The following is a 16,357-nucleotide window of genomic DNA, read 5'->3' as shown; positions in this document are numbered from 1 at the left end:
ATTTTGTTTTGAATGCTGCTTCTGACCTAAGGGGTGGCTCTTTGACACTTTCAAATGTTGGCTCTTTGTGTCTACCTCGTTGGCCACCCCAGCTATAGACGCGTCCATTAACGCGTTCACTTTTAGACGTATTCTCGTATCGCGCGTTGGAGTGCGGCAAGGCCAGCCAGGTGGAAGCCAGTCTGCAAAGTACCTTCATCTTCAACATGGAATTTCTGGCGTGACAAAGCCGATTCCGTGGCCACCTGGTCGCCATGGTAACGTTGCTGCGGAGAGTTATTTACAACAGAAGGAGGCTCGACCGCACTAAAAGCACGCCTTCCTCCGTACTGACTCAAAATGACGTTTGTGTACATGGACTTGAGAACAGAAAATCATGTGCCAAAATAACTGTAGGACACAATTCAGGGGGGAAAAAGAAAGAAGCCATGTCACGGGCTGCACAGACTGGGACAAAAGCTGGAAATAAACAGACTGGCGTTGACAAGACAATCAGGAAGCGGTGCGTGACATCAGAAGGCACAAATTGGGGTGGGTCAGAGCAGCTGAAACCAAATGCCAATCACAGTGGATAAGCGCTCTTTCTGTCAATTCGACGCACCATGTTAAAAACTATGAAAATCACTTTTCTAGCCTTCACACCAGGCCTCGTAGTCCAAAAATATGAAAAAATAAATTCTCCTCCCAACATCCGTAGACTTCTACGCTTGAAAGAAATCATCTGTAAGGATTTGGCAGACAAAAAGCCAGAGAAAACAATGCCAGTGGCCCAATCAAAGTTCCCATCTGAAGCCAAACGGAGACAAAATGAACCAATGGGAACCAATTTGAAATTGGAGGAACAGAATCTGGCTCATCACCGTCACAGGACAAAGTCCAAAGCTGGTCCCCTCACCTGTCCACGCGCACCATAAGGAAGGATCACAAGCGGCCGGCATTTGAAAGGAGATGTATTTTGTGGAGGCCCTTCCAGCACTCTGATCCCCCGGCCCGTCTTTCCTTAAGCCTGCCTCTATCAGATCAATCTTTTATGTGGGTGATTCATTCAAATCCTTCTCTTTACTCTTCGGGCGCGCAACGCATTGCACGATTCTTACACCACTCGCGTGGTAACGTGGTCATGGGCTCTATTCATATCAAATCATTTCCATTTCTCCTATTCGAGCTTCCTTTAGACCGGTCTCCCTCGCAAAAGGCGCTGGGGTGACGTGGACTATCCCAGCCCACCGTGGGTATTAGGCAGGGGACAGCCTAATTTGCGTACACGATAACCACAGCTCCGTGACCACCATTCATTATTGACAGCATCATTGCACCATCAAAGACCATTTTCTCCACACACACACACACACACACACCAACCACCCACACAAACATGTATGATGACATTAGCAGGCATTGAGCTTTGCTCATTTGGTTCTCTCGAGGAAGCGTTATTATGAATTCATAGCCACACCTGCGTGTGGCGCTGGGATTAAAGCAATGAAGTAGTTAGTAGCTGCCACCAGCATTTTCTTATTGTACTAATGCAAAGCGGGCAGGCCTTTCCGCCCGGGATTTAAACTTTGCATTCAATCCGCCCATGCCGCCAATTAAAATAAAGCCACTGCAAGAATTTCATTAAAAAAAAAAAAAAAAAAAACAGATCCACAAGAGCTGGCTCTAGAGGTGACTGTGTACTTCCCTTCAGAAAGAATGCTAAATTGGCCAGGGACTTAAGATGGAAATTAGCCCTGGGCTATCATCTATTACATATATTTGTTGATTAACATGTACTGTGCCTTTATTCAATGAAACGACTCAAAGACGGGAGGCGAGGACAAACAAAGGGAAACAATAGAGCAGCCTCCAACGTACAAAGGCCATACAAGTTGTCGACGGGGACCGACAGACTTTTTAGGGCAAAGTTGCGCTGGCTGGAAATGACTGGAGCCGGCCGGGATCGTCATAGCAACCTGTCCGCCGCCGAACCTTTTGTCACACATTCTTAGCGTTTGGCAGGCACGGCGTTCATTCCAATGATGGATGACGCTAATCTGGCACTCGCACGCGCGCATAAATCAATGGCTTTCCACAGTCTTGTATGACTGGAATGGCTTTCTGGATATTCCTATACGGGGATGACGTGTAAGAGAATCCTTACGCAGCGGCTACACCGTATAGTCGTGACGTGGTCATGTTACATAATGACGGAATGCACTTTTTCCACGGCTTTGGGTTTTTTGGTCTGGGTAAACCCTATAGAATTTTGGTTTTGCGTCAAAAAAAGATTCAAACAAAACGAATCCAATTGGGAGAGCTTAAAAATAGTAAATAAATGACAAGCGAGGTCGCCGTGGACCGCATCACTCCCCGCGATCCTGGTGAGGATAAGCGGCTGGCAAAATGAATGAATGAATGCTATTAAAACAACACGTCACAGTGCAAGTGTCCTCTTTGTGTCAAGGTTTTTTTTTTTTAGTTCCATTAATGACATTTCCTGGCTTGGTGCTATGGCCTAAAAAGTGGCAACGACAAGGAGAATGTGACCTAAAACAAATTCATTAAAATATCCTCTGTGTCCATCTGTTTGCATTCCTCCGCAGTCAGTCATCAGGCCTATTTATGGCGGGACACTTGCGTCTCCACTCGGTGCGCGTGACGACTTGTCTGTCAGTTTTGGGGATTGACGTTGCAAGGTGGAAATGGCCACAACCGTACCGTTTTATTTGCCTAACTTTAGGAGGACAGAAAGAAAAGCATGGCACCAAATGGCCTCCTTCCAGAGCAGATGTTCCATTGGTTATATCCAAATGAATTGCCCTTTCCTGACTTTAACCGTGCATGGAATGGAATGATCAAATTGGGATCAAATGGCTCCCTTACAGACATATTAAAAGATGATGAACTTTTTTTATGATCATTATGGAAATGTGCACACCGTGTGCGGAAATGGGGATAAATACGGTAAAATGGGTGACTTTGTCCTCCTGAGAGAGGAAGTGCGTACAAAGAGGGCTGCTAATTGCGTAATAAGACTCCTTTTGATTTACAAAAGCAATCTAATTTCAAGGCAAAAAAGATGACAAACTGGAAACGAGCACACCCATTGTGACCTAACGTAGTCATATGAAAAGGAAATTCAGAGCAAGGTCGCCAGCAAGCTAATGAACCTCCTATTTATTGCTTAAATGTGTTTCTGGATCATCAAAATAATAGCCATTTGTCCAAGTTTTCTCCAAGCCGGCTTCAAGTCGTGAAATTTGACTCGTGTGTTTAGTGTTTAGTGTTTAGTGTGATCTGATGCATGCAGTACACTTCCTCCCTGTTAGTAATTTAATGATTCATTTGAGCTGTGTTTTAGTCTCTATCAAGCGATTTCTTGATCAGAAAATAAACAAATGACCAAAGTGGTCCAGGACAGGAAGCCGTGGAAAATTCCAGAAGGTCTTCGGGGGCCACTCGATGACTCGCAAATCAGGCTCAACTCACACGATAAATCCCTTGCGTGCTTCAATTGTTTTTTTCTTTGTACCATTCTAAATGGATTCCATTTATCAGTTTGCATCTATGCTATTATTTCCATTAATCACAGCACAATGTGAGCCAGTTTCCAATCAAGCGTACAAACGCCATATATACGTCGTACATGATTTAATGCCCCGCACGAGGAAATCCGGAACCCTTATGAAGAAGGAACGTTTTGGCTTTCCCGACGCTACAAATTGCTCCCGGGGTGCCGTTTGGGTTCTCACTTTTTTGAAGCGAGCAAAACACGGCAGAGTTTGATCGAAGCGGCTCCTCGGAGACGTCGACACGTCGACATTGTCCTGTCCTCCGAAAGTTGGCCCAACCTTTGCGCAGGTCGCAGTACGCCGGAGGAAATAGTCAGGATGGCAATGAATGCGGTGATCAGGCCAACGTGGGAGCAGGAAAAAGACGCTCGGCGCCCGTGGCAGCGGCACAAAAGCAGCCCACGCCGGCTCCCGCTTTTGAAAAGGCCGCACGGCGCCCAGCCTCTGCGCCAGTAAACACTCAGTCAGTCGCAATAAGGAAACATTAGCCGCCTTTGAACGTCTCCTCTTATGAGCCGCTTCCTGCAGCTGCGGCGAGCCGGCGGAGCTCTTTGCGAGGAGCGACGCCATTCAAAGGCTGACGCTTGGGGGTTGGGGGTGGGGGGGGGGGGGGTTGGGGGGGAGGCAAGAAGCCATTTCTTCCCCTTGTCATCTCTGCCACTTCTCTGGGTTTTTTCAAGGAGGAGGCGCTCGCTCGCTCGCTCGCTCGCTATCTCGCTATCTCTCAAAAGCAAAGGGGGATGCGAGCGAGTTGACTCATTACGCCAGCCGCAATTACAGTCATTACTTTGGGTGCCGTCATTATCGTCCCACGCGGCGTCCCGGTGGAGCCGGACGCCGTACCTGTCCCGAGTTGTCCCCACCGTTCTGAGATGGAGGCTTTCTGACCTTCCCGTGTGGAGTTTGCATGCCTGTGTGGCTTTTCTCTGGGTACTCCGCTTTGTCCCCACATCACACATACTCATTACACACACACACACATTAATTTGCAGTAGCAGGCCTCAAAAACGGATGTGTAACGTTTGTTTTGGGTCAGCGGCTTAATGCTTAACTTTCTTATGTGTAGACAATGTTTAAGTAAAAAGATAAAGCATAGAGGAAGCACATTGTTTATATTTATTAACATCTTCATCCTATTGTTTATCGTTTGCGTTCTTGCATTCATGATAAATATACACATGGTGAGTTTTCCATCAAGTAAAGTCATTCATTAATTCTTATTCCGGGGCTGATTATGAGAATTTATGAGGAATGTTGTGAAATAAATCACTGATAAACTAATAGGCCCCTGGTCGCATGATATGGTGAACTAAAGTGGAACGCTGCTCTCTAGCGGCAGAGTGTTCAACCAGTCGACTGAACGTGTTTAGAATGATTTCACAAGCAATATAATAACCACAAACAAACAAACAAACAAACAAAACTGCTGTGATATACTACGATAGTGCATTCAGTTCCAGAAAGACATTGATTCTATTTTCAAACATCTGTTTGGGTCCACATGGGATTTTAGGTCAAGAAAAGCCTTCTCCCGAATATATCCACACGGTATATACTGTCTTTGGAAGTATCCGAGTTACGAAACATGCCTTGTGTATGAATAGTTGTGAAAGTAGAGCAGAAGTACAACACAGCAGATAGGTCGTTAATTGCTCTATTGGCAGTTGAGTCATATCAGCGAAGCTATCAAACATACTATGAGCTCATTGGTGTGCACCTCAGAGAAATTCAACTTAATAAATCCCAATTCCCTCCAACAAATTGTTTTCCAGCCACTGATGACTTTTGGGACTTTGAGAGAGCAAAAGCTCCTCGTGCAGCTAAAGTGAAGGCGAAGAGAATGCTATGTCAGTCAAATGAGCCTCCGTGGTCCAATGCGTGCAGACTCAGTTCCGTCATTAGGTAAAAAAATAAAATTACCCCTCACACCCAATTTTTTTTTAATGTGTTTGGGAAATTGCTATTGAAAAAACACTGATAAAAACACTCTGCATCACCACCACCTTTTGTCAGTTGACAAGTTTGTAGCATTCAAAACTAAAACCAAGAAAGCATTTTTAAAATGACTTTTTATGTTTGTCTTTTTTGACATGCATTCCCATTATAATTTACCAGGTTACACATGGCTTTACATAACAATTGTGTGACTTATGTCACATCATATAGACATCTTTATATTTAAGGAGAACTTGATGTGTTTATCCCTTCAGGTCTTCGGTGGAGGATGAAGCTGTTTCCGAACCTTCAAGGCACTCCTGCAACATGCAAATATTGTCAGAAAGAGGCACTTTTAAAGAGAGAACATTTTAAGTTCACCTTTACTCTGTCCAGCTCTGGTCGTCCTGGGAGGGATTTCTGTGAGGAAAAGGCCTGGAAAGAAAGAAAGAAAGAAAGAAGGAAAGATGGAAAGAAAGAGACAATTTTTATTGGCCTTTTGTCTGGGCCCCCACGCAGGACTGGAAGCGGCGGCGCGCTTACTCTTTTGGACTGTTGCGACTCCTCGATGGACTTGGAGCGGTTCTTCATGCGTTTTTGAGGGGAGGTGCTGGTGGAGCACTTGAAACAAATTGACAAAAGTTCTCTTTATTTTTGCGGTACTACTACTTACTCATCATTATAAATCTTCCAAGGGGAATATATACCTCATTTGTCTTCTGCTCCATGGCTTTCTTCTGTGATGAGATGATTTTAATTGGAAAACTGCTTTGAGACAAAACAAGATTTAAGAAATACCAATTAAAATGCATTCATTTTGCTATAACTACATTGAGTATTCGTTAAACCAACTCCAAATAAAATTCACATCCTGGAATAGCTTGTGTTTTATATATTTTTTTCTGATAATGCATTGTAAAACAGAAAAGTATGGACAATAGCAGGGTAATACGGCAATACAAATGTGTCTGTACTCCACGGATTATTATTGATAAGAGAATATTACCATAAAAGTACTACCCAAACAATGCAAAAGAACAATAACTACCAGAAATAATAATGTATCCCAAATGGTTGTTTTCTTTAACGATAACAAAAATATTTCGATGAAGAAGATGATAATGGGGATGATGGGTGGGGGGTTCTTTTGCGTGACCATTGGCAGTTTTCTGCCATATGCTCACAATTAGTCATGTATTTGCTTAATGTGCGTGTAATTAGTCAGCTTGAACCTGATGCCAGCTAGTCGTGTTCGCTCCGTGGCACGTAACAAACGCAGATCCACCCGAGACACGGGTACAAAAGTTGACGGTTGATGAACAACGGCAGCAACATATGAAATATTATCATACCAAAAGAAGAAAAAGAGAATTTGTCCGGGTGTTGAGACAAACAGACCGCGAGGGCGAGTTGCAGCAATGCCACTTATCGGAGGGGGCACCGGAAAGTTTGCCACCCAAACATTTATTCGAAGGTAAGTTGTAACAAGTTATTTCTAAATTTGTTAAAGATACATTTTGCCCCTGAATATTAGCCAGGTGGTATTGTTTTAAGATCGTGTTTTGTTGTTATTGTTTTTATGTTTAAATGGAGCGCCGAGTTCAGGCTAACATGTTAGCTTGTTTATGCTACATACTAACGTTACTGTATTGTGTTACTGGAAGAACATCTGGGCATATTTGGGAACGCAGAAGCACGTTATTCAACTTTACTTTGACTAAGAAGAGAAGTGTAATCTTTTGTCAATGTCAATTCAAAATTCAATATCGTTGTTGTTGTTGTTTTTGTCATGAAATGCCATTGCTTCTGCTCATAAACTTTCCTATCATTGCCACTACTACGCCTGACAAGAAACAATAATGTCAAAGAAATGAATGCGTGTTGACGATCCTCCATCACTCGGCCACTTATCCTCACTCATTCATTACAACGCAACACCCAGCCAATTGCGTGGAAGTGTCCGTGCCGCCCAGTAAAGCCACTAAAGGACCCGGTGGCAGACATCCAGTAGCCCTCACGCGTCAGGCCGGTGACGGACACGCCCATCCCCTCCACTTGACGCACTCGCGTCAGTGCACTTGTCAGGAAAAAGTACACGACACGCACCGACGAGGCTTTGGAGAATCTGCGCATGCCGACCGAATAAATCCCCGACGAGCTCGCTGGGGAAAAAAAATGGAATACATTTTCACCAGGTAAAACGTAATGCTTCTTCTCACGTAGCGAAAAGGAGCCCGCAGCCAGGAGCCGGCCCGCCTGTCCGTCCGTGCTCACCAAGAATAGCGTGCACAAGGGCAAAGACGACGACAAAAGCAACAGACGGGAGCCTTAAAAGCTAATGCACGACTCCTTCTGCAAGGCTGGGCAAACACAAAATGTTGCCTCGCAGTGGTACGCATACGTTAGGCATTGTAGATATGTAAGGGTGCATTAGTCCTAAAATGCAGAGTCAGGACTGAGAGGCCAGATTGTTTCGAAGCAGATCAGCCAGGTTGCTTGACAGAAAGGACAAGTTTGCAGTTGGACAGCTAAGTGGGGCTTTTGGGGAGGCAAGGCCAGAGAAGGCAGCTTGCTCAACTCTAGTCAACTGAGTCCACCCAGTCAACCAGGCCTGTTAGATGATCACCTAAAATGTTGATGATACAAATATAGTTTGCCTGATTGGCTCGAATAAAACAACCCAATATAAAAGACACCATTCTTCTTTCATCCTAAACTAGCTTTCAAATGGCATGCTATGAATGGATTCAAAAATATTGGAGGGATGATTTTGCTGGCTGAAATTGGGTATCACGACAGGCCTACTGATAGCAATCGTTCCATCCATGGCCGAGTAAAAAAAAAAAAAACTCTTTCATGTGCTCAATAGACCAGAAAGTGGCCAACACACCAAGAATCCTTTCTCAGATCAAATCAATAATTCAAAATGAGTGATCATCATATTATCATGTTAAGTTTCTATACAGTCTCTAAAAACATGAGCAGTAAGTGATACGTGCAGAATCCTGGGAAAGATTTCCAAATGCCCACCAGCAATAATTATCATATCATACATATTGTCTGGCACGTTTGGGGGGTTGCCCACGCCAGCCGAGCACACGCCGACGGAATGCCTCGCTGTTAAAAGACCAAGGTGTTCAGCCATTCATCTCCTATCATCTGTTTTCTTCATCTCATACCACTGCTGTCAAAGTACGCCAGGCAAAATGAGAGATTTAGAAATGGTTATCCCCCCCCCCCCCCCCCCCCCAAAAAAAAAAAATCTCACAACACAACAACCAGAGCCTTTTAGATGGAGAGAAAAAAAATGGGAGGAATGAGCATTGTCATCTATTGTATGGGGCGGATAAAGACGGAAAACACACCTGCTTATGGTCCTCTTCTCCCCGTACAGGCGTCCAGCCGAGGAGATGCTGCTTTGGCGTCTGTGTGAGCACACGCCCCTTCCCGTGACCAATCAGCGCTCCGCCGACACGCCGGTCACGCTCGGATGGACGGCGACATGCGCACACGCGCTCACGCCCATGATGAGCGCTAATGCTGGACACCCGGTATGTCAAACACCCTTTTAATGTACGTGTTATATTAGGAAATGGAGAACAAGAGCACTCACTAAAAGCTCATTGATCATTTTTGGGAATCCATTCTCTGCTGCTGTGTGTTAATGCCATAAGTGAAGCAGAAAGCTTTTACCAGTGCAACTTATGTAGACTTTATTTCTGTTGTGTGTAATGGATTTCACAGCTACAGTCAATTAAACTACAATTGTAGTAGTAGCAAGACACCTTTTTATGTTCACAAAATTCAAAAGTATTGGACACTTTGCAGTAATGTGTCGTTTGTAGTCCAAAAATAGCAATATATTAGATGCCAAGTAAAAACTAGACAACCAGAAGTGCGATTGGCAAACTTTTAATTTTTCGACATGCCTAACTAAAAATGGAATCCCTGCAACCCAAAAGGGATTCGATAAACCTGAGAATGTCTTTCATTTAAAGGGTGGTGGATGCAGAGCAGGACTTTTTAAAGTATCATCACAGCAAAAAAAAAAAACACACTGCAAAAATACACAAACGAACGGAAAAGCAACAGACACAAAACAACGACGTCCTATAATAGCTCCAATCCACCTTGAAAGCAACTCCATAACTGCTAGATTCTGGTCAAATAAAACCATTTCGTCGGAAATATCCTTCTCACAGGTAAATGTCGTTCGTATTTGCCAAATGTGCCTTTATTTTCAAGAAGGTCAAAATGGAGCTTCAATAGAAGTAGCAGCATAGCGCTACCTGTGAGCTTATTTGTCAACAACCACTAAAAAGTGCCATTCAAAAGGGTCCGACCTGACGAGCGTTTAGGATTTTCTCTCCATCCGTTATCCCACCCGCACCCCCGCATTGTCTTTTACACCGATGTTTCTCGCAAGTTTTGCTGCTCAGCTTCAGCCGGGGCACCGTCAGTATCCTCGTCTGGATTTACACTAGAAATAATTGTTGTTGTAGTAGTAGTGGTCGTAGCAGTGCTGGACTCTTCGGACGACTGAGGCAACTGCAAGAACAAAGGAACCTCCAGCTGTTCTTTGGTGAGAAGACCCCGCTGGTCTTCAACCCTGCAGCACTGAGCCCTGCTCAGCATGTCCAGGAGCCCTAATTTTAAGATCAGACAAAATCCAAAATGACAACAATTACAACTGGAGGAAAAACTAACACCAGCCAAGTCCATCTTTTTGCCATCTCTGCTCCGGACTTTGACAACAAAAATCGGCCAATCATTGGACAAAACCGGGCAAAGTCAAATTCAGAAGTAAACCATCGCAAAGCTCCAGCTTGCAGCACTCGCGCCATGTTGTTAAGGATCAGCCAAGGGCAACTAGGCATTTGACCAATCACAGGTTCCTGACGTAACAGCAAGCAAGGAGTCCTACCATCCATGTCGGGGTTCTTACTGGGCTTTGGTGGCGACGTCTTGACTTTGTCGATCTGAAGGGACAGCCGGGACTCCGGAGCGCCTGAACCTGCCTGGATCAAATCGGATCATTCATTTTTTTTGGCCGCAATAGTATACACACACACACACACACACAAACATTTGCACAGCGACTCAAGAGTTCAGCTTTTTATTGACTTTACGTCCAAATCGTTTTTAGGACCAACGTAATTGAGTCTACTAATGTTTAATGACTTCAATTAATTGTTCTATTCACTGCAAGAACAACCGTGCATTTAAGCAATTAGCTATTTGTGAATTGCCTAATTTCATTTAGGAAGACCTCCTTGGGAGTTGAACATCCATCTATTTCCCATTTTATTACTCAGGCCAAAGCTAAGCTATGTTCATTGTAAAAATAATGAAAACTATAATAAAATGATCTCTCCAGAAGCTCAGGGGGAAATTTCAGGTCTTACATGAGTACACAGAAGATTTCCATCGATGCTTATACACAATTGCATACTTAAATGGGGTTGGTGGGGCAATCCTTTCCTTATTTAGACAGGCCAGGAAAAAAATATATAACTTCAACATAGATAACTTAAAGCAGGGGTTCTTAAAAATCAGTAAGATTAGATCTGCCTACTGAATACGTGTAGTAGTAGTTAAGTTGTAATGGGACTTGGGCTGGTAAACAGCACCACCGTGCCTCCATGTCCTATTACTACATGGCCACACCTTAGTCCAAAGGTACACTGCGTGAGGTGGCTTCTTGAAAAATAGATAATAGCACACCTGCTCTAAAAGGTTTTTGCTCAGCTGTATTCCCCGCCAATAGCTGGGGAACAATGCCAAAGCATGTGGAAAATGGTCTAACCTGTGTTGCAGCGCCGGCGCCTCTGAGGTTGTTGCTCTGCTCTCTGCCTGCTTAAATGAAACAACTTTAGTGGCTTTCCAATATCAGAAAACAAGACGTCACATTGAAATGCATGTCAAGTCTCATTTATGCAAATATAAGCCGTACCTTTGATTCAGTCATCGTTTTTTTGTTGTTGCGACAAATACAGTGTATATGCGAAAAAAAATGTTGCACGAAAAGCCAGTGTTGAGAACCCATTTTCAAAAGTCGGGAAAGTGTTTCCCTTAAATGAGCCCATGAACGTAAAGTGTGTGAAGTTGAGGCAGAGGACGGAGATTCTATGCAAAGTTATATCTGGTGAGTGACGGGGGGAAAACATGACATGACAGTCAACAAACCAAATAAACTTTGACATTCGGGCTTGGGAGAAAGAGAAAGCGCTCGTAGAAGACCAAAGCAAGAGAAAGATGACGAGAGGGAAAAAAGTAGGACAGTCCAGTGGATGGTGACAAAGACTGAAAAGCATTGAAGAAATCAGCCAAGCTACAGGAAAGCATGTCTGAGGATGGCCATGTCAAACACACAGCATGACATTAACCTAAAAGGAAAAAGTGCTTGGACAACTAGTACTGACAAATAATCCCTTTTCTTGTTTTGTACCGTTGGCATTCTCACCTCTGGCTTTGTCAAGGCGCAACGTCTTATTGGCCAGCCTGAACACCGTGGTGTTCATGGCGACAGCCTCGTCACTCCCAACCTGAAATGCAATGACACATGGAGGAGGTTTATTAATAAGCACTCCGATGGAACAGCTTGGCGGAGGCAGGGACATCTTGGATTTGAAAATGCCCACAAAAAGGTTGGAATGAATAACAGGCAGCCAGCAGATCAGATCATACTCACAATGGTAACTTGGACATCTTGAGGCTTCAGACAATGCTTGTTTAAAAGCATGGAAAGGGCTTCCTGTAGCGTCTTGCTGGATTTAACCATGATCCCGCCAGTCTTTCCAGTGAGAGCATTTTCCAGTCTGAAAACCAGTCGGCTAACGGTAGGTTAAAAGCAGCTACAAAAAAATGTTCTAGTGGGCGCTCAAGTGAAGCCACGGTCACTGAAGAGCTCAGAAATCAGAAATACAAATGCAAAGAGCGGCCATTAGCCAATGAGCCAAGAAGATTGACTCACATAAACATCACCCGAAGCTCCAGCAAAACCTGCTGATCTCGGAGTACGGAGCAGTCCTGGTCCAACGACAGCGGCTGCTAGGAAACAGACAAAATGAGGCCTCGGTTAGAAAGGGCTTTCTTCCTACTGGAGTGGGACTTGCAAGACGCTAATGATCTCCGATGGATTCAGTCACACATGAGCTAGCGGGTCCTCACCTTGTCCTTGCCTTGAAGGTAGATGATGACGTCTTTGAGGGAGATGCCTCTCTTCTCACACAGACCAGCCAGCATGTCTCTGATGGGCAGGCCGCTAGGGGTCGGCGCCAGGGAAGCGCTTCCGTCTGGCAGGTAGACGCAGCAGTAGCCGCCCTCCATCCCAGAGACGCCGCTTTGCTCCATTGAGCGAGGGCCCGATTGGCTATTCTTAAGATTTGGGGGCATCTGTCAATTTGTCATCCATAACTGACACATACTATATACGTATCCTCAATTTGAGCAATCCCCCAACTCCATGGGCTCCATAGGGGCTTCTTACTCAAAATGTTCACCAACTAGTCGCAATTAGTTTTCATGCAGGCTGCATCGCTATTGAAATGAAGCATATTTCTATCATGATGGGGGAAAGACGGATTTAAAAATCACACAGACCTCTGCTAGCCTGTAGAGGGAGTCGAGCTCCACGTTGCTGCTCGACTTGAGTGCTTTATTATCCTCTCTGGCAGGACGTGAAAGGGATGCGTCTAAGACCAATCAGAAGGGGAAAAAAACAATGAGAGACGGATGGATGGATGGATGGATGGAAGGATAGGAGTCAAAGATTCCCACCTCCCCAGGATCCCCTTTTCTGTCGCCGTTTGTCGCTATTGGAAGCCGAAAACAAAGCGCTGCTTTCGGACTTCTTGCTCTGTTCCAGAGTAGAGTCAAAACGCCATGACCAGACTGTCAAACCTCCAATCAGAGGCCGGTACCTTTTTGTCACACAAGTCCGAGCTCCGAGCGCTCACGTCCTCCCAGGATACCGTGCGTAACGGTTCCGTGGAGACTTGAGGTAAACATTTGCCTTCCACGCTGGCAAAAGTGCAGCTCTGGTAGAGGGGAGAACGCACAAAGCGTCTGTAGCTGTCCATCTTCATCAACTTGAAGATCTACCAAACACAGGAGAGGAGAGGAAGGGTTGTCGAGATAGAGGAGAGGAAGGGTTGTCTAGATAGAGGATAGGGGAATCGTGTGGAGTTGCACCAACAAACCTGCGCTTGAGCTTTGTTAAACATATCAGGAGTGGGCTCTTCCAAGTCTTTTTCTTCTTTCTTGGCCGTATCGTCGATGTTGATGGAGTGAGGAGCGCTCTCACGTAGGTAGGTTTCATAGATGGAGCGAGATGTTGCTCTCAGCTAGAAATGCAAAAGATCCATCCAAGGGACACAACAACATGTTTAAGCCTCGTTTGTTTTTTTCAATTGAACTAAGTGAGCGATGACTTCTGCACCCTCTCTCATGTCAGTCAGGCACGTGGTGCGTAAAAGACAATCCGTGGGATATTAAAAAAGCCAAAACGCCTGAACTGGAACAATATAGTTAAATACGCAGATGCCACCTTAGTTTGCAAAATCTTCAGGACTCAATCAAGACTTGCTTTGCTGCAACTCGGTCCTTCAAAGCTCATTAGCATAGAAGTAGGGAAAGGCATACTTGTTCCAATGATGTGTCCGGGATCTTCTTGAACTCTTCGCAGGCTTGCCAGAACAATATGTTCTCCTCGCTCACCTCCGATTTCAGGAAGGCCTGCGCGGAGAGATTGGCAAGCAAACGAAGGCTTTCTTTCTCAGAGCCGCTTTTGCAAAATCCTCAAGGTGCTGCTAGATTTCAACCGACGGTAAAGTAGTTGACGCCGCTGGGGTCTTCCAGCAGCTTCTCAAAGGAGAGCGCCCAGCTCAGCACATTGTTAGCGGGGTAGGCCTCTCCGCCCGGGGTGCCGGGGAGGCTGGAACTGCTGCACGCACAGCTGCGTGGGAACATATTCAACTCTGCGCACATTCACAACACGCACACCCATTTTACCACAAAGTCAAAGCGGAACCAAGAAGGAGGCTGAATCAGATATCTTTTGGTGTCGTGCAGCGACTTGTTCCACGCCGCCGCGCTTGGTGCTCACCTCCGTCTGACGCCGCCAGGTTCTGCGGAGAGAAGGCCAAAGGACACAAAAGAACAAGTTATTTAAGAGTCCCATGCAAAACAGCAAACAACACTGGCCTACCTTTAACCAAAATCATTCAGCAATTGCTACTTTACATAGAAGTGAAAAACTATGTGAGACACCTTGATCTCCTTCACGGTAAGTAGCATGAAGCAGCGCATAGCAAGTTGCCAATTGTTTGCTCTGGTTCTAGCTTTTATGTACCGAGGAAAAACTTGATTTACGCTGACGGTATGACTTGGGCAATTCGACCATTTTTCTGGCCCTTCCCGACAGTCACACAGATGGTAGCGTCTTGGAAAAGACCACCAGTCTTTAGAGTTGGCAAGAGAAAAGGCTCAAAACAAGTCCCAAACTCCCTATTGGATCCAATACGAATTTTCCAAGCTTGAAGATGGCTCGTCACAGGGCTACACTTGAACAATCCAAACTAAAAAAAACCTTGGCGGACAGTCCATGAACTCACCACATGGCCAACAGGAGTTCCTCTGGAATTGAAATTCTTTGCCATGGTATCCGGAGGGAGCAGCACACTACAGTGGAATACAAGCCGATGCCCACGTTGGCCCAAGTCGCAATGAAGTCCTCCGCTTACCTCAATTTTGACCCTCCACACTTGTTAGGTTCCCCGCTCACTTCCGGCCGGGAAGTCTTACCATAGCAACAGGCCACAAATGAGGAAGTCAAGTCACTATGATCACATCACACAGTTCTCAGCTTGAGAAACAAGACATTCAAGCAAAGTGTGGACTTTTAATTCAGCGTCAGATCTCAAGCAGCGCTTAACTTGTATATTCTGCCACGACTCGAGTCACTTCTTTCCTCCCAGAAGAGATAAAACATGCAACTTAGATGAATTGACCCAAAAACTAGTGTATAATTCTGCCTTCCAGACTTAATGGGATCTTTTTGCCCCCCAAAATATAACGCAAGCAAATACACCAAAACAAAACACAAGTCGTAATTTTTCCAACCGTACCACTACATTTTCTGACATTTAATTGACTTTTATGACTTCAATTTTTTTTTTGCTGACAAAAAATGAGTCAAAAGTGACTTCTTTCCCCATCAGTCACTTTCTATAGTACACTCATGATTCTTTTTTATTGTGGAATTTGGTTTAATGCTATATCAATTCTACAATTTGAGTGTGCACCATAAATCGTCTTACCTTTTCCCTCAGCACATCTGGCCTCTTGTCATATCTTCTTATTTGCTTGTGTTCCAGAACTTTGGTCAGGCGAGAGAACTGGCGATAAAGAGCCTTCCAAGCTACCATGATGGACTTGAGTGGGAACAGAAAACAGAAAGCAGCACCGGGGAGTCCATTGACTGCTTTTCATTCTCCTGATTGGCATCAATAACAGCTGACGTGCGCACTGGCGTGGACCGCGGCAGGTGAGCTCAGACTGTTTGTCATTTGGCGCCTCCTGGGGGTGGCCTGTATATATTATGTTCAAGTCTCTGGACTGTTATTCTTCTGGCCACGTTTGTTGACTATGATACCATAATAAATACAATAAATATAAGAGTAGGCATTTCCTTAGAGGGACAGACAAGACAAGTTGATAGTATTTGTAGAACATAACATTCCATTGCTTGTGAAAAATGGTTGGATGAGTGATTCATTCATTTTCTGAACCACTTTATCCTCACTAGGGTGGCGGGGGGTGCACACCGTCAAGTTCAATAATCAGCCCCGTGGCGGCGCGCATTAGTG

The 16,357-nt window shown here is 44.9% G+C and overlaps 1 protein-coding gene and 2 long non-coding RNA genes across 15 annotated transcripts; 1 reads left to right on the top strand and 2 right to left on the bottom strand.

Annotated features, from left to right (window-relative positions):
• Positions 1-4,647: 4,647 nt before the first annotated feature.
• Positions 4,648-9,006, bottom strand: LOC144207352 (uncharacterized). Of its 4 annotated transcripts, none has more exons than XR_013328642.1 (5): positions 8,855-9,006; positions 6,197-6,254; positions 6,033-6,110; positions 5,871-5,924; positions 4,648-5,809 (listed from the first exon to the last, which is right to left on the bottom strand). It is a non-coding gene; the product is annotated as an uncharacterized LOC144207352 (long non-coding RNA). The 4 variants fall into 4 exon arrangements; XR_013328643.1 differs by having other exon boundaries at positions 6,197-6,257; positions 8,855-8,943; XR_013328645.1 differs by lacking the exon at positions 8,855-9,006 and adding an exon at positions 7,709-7,733.
• Positions 6,673-12,281, top strand: LOC144207354 (uncharacterized). The gene is made up of 3 exons (XR_013328646.1): positions 6,673-6,963; positions 8,884-9,040; positions 9,488-12,281. It is a non-coding gene; the product is annotated as an uncharacterized LOC144207354 (long non-coding RNA).
• On the bottom strand, positions 9,386-16,015 carry LOC144207350 (regulator of G-protein signaling 14-like). Of its 10 annotated transcripts, none has more exons than XM_077732774.1 (15): positions 15,809-16,015; positions 14,596-14,617; positions 14,316-14,467; positions 14,133-14,225; positions 13,691-13,834; positions 13,412-13,588; positions 13,269-13,347; positions 13,092-13,183; positions 12,660-12,884; positions 12,463-12,536; positions 12,181-12,307; positions 11,953-12,034; positions 11,296-11,345; positions 10,414-10,507; positions 9,386-10,135 (listed from the first exon to the last, which is right to left on the bottom strand). In XM_077732774.1, exons 1-15 carry the CDS (start codon positions 15,914-15,916, stop codon positions 9,894-9,896), a joined length of 1,761 nt encoding a protein of 586 aa, XP_077588900.1. In that variant the 5' UTR covers positions 15,917-16,015; the 3' UTR covers positions 9,386-9,893. The 10 variants fall into 10 exon arrangements, with proteins under 10 accessions (XP_077588900.1, XP_077588898.1, XP_077588904.1 ...); XM_077732772.1 differs by having other exon boundaries at positions 12,463-12,539; positions 15,809-16,013; XM_077732778.1 differs by having other exon boundaries at positions 10,435-10,507; positions 12,463-12,539; positions 15,809-16,013.
• Between the last annotated feature and the right edge of the window lie 342 nt (positions 16,016-16,357).

Source organism: Stigmatopora nigra, chromosome 14 (assembly GCF_051989575.1).
Source record: "Stigmatopora nigra isolate UIUO_SnigA chromosome 14, RoL_Snig_1.1, whole genome shotgun sequence".
NCBI classification, from domain to species: Eukaryota; Metazoa; Chordata; class Actinopteri; order Syngnathiformes; family Syngnathidae; genus Stigmatopora; species Stigmatopora nigra.
Note: the sequence above shows the minus strand (reverse complement) of the source record. Positions and strands in the feature narration are given on the sequence as shown.

Coding starts and splice junctions, on each gene's coding strand:
- LOC144207350 (XM_077732772.1), bottom strand. CDS start 15,916: ATGGTAGCTTGGAAGGCTCTTTATCGCCAGTTCTCTCGCCTGACCAAA. Junction 13,835..14,132: donor CGGACACATCATTGGAACAA/GTATGCCTTTCC, acceptor TTGCATTTCTAG/CTGAGAGCAACATCTCGCTC. Junction 12,885..13,091: donor CCCTCTACAGGCTAGCAGAG/GTCTGTGTGATT, acceptor ACAAATTGACAG/ATGCCCCCAAATCTTAAGAA.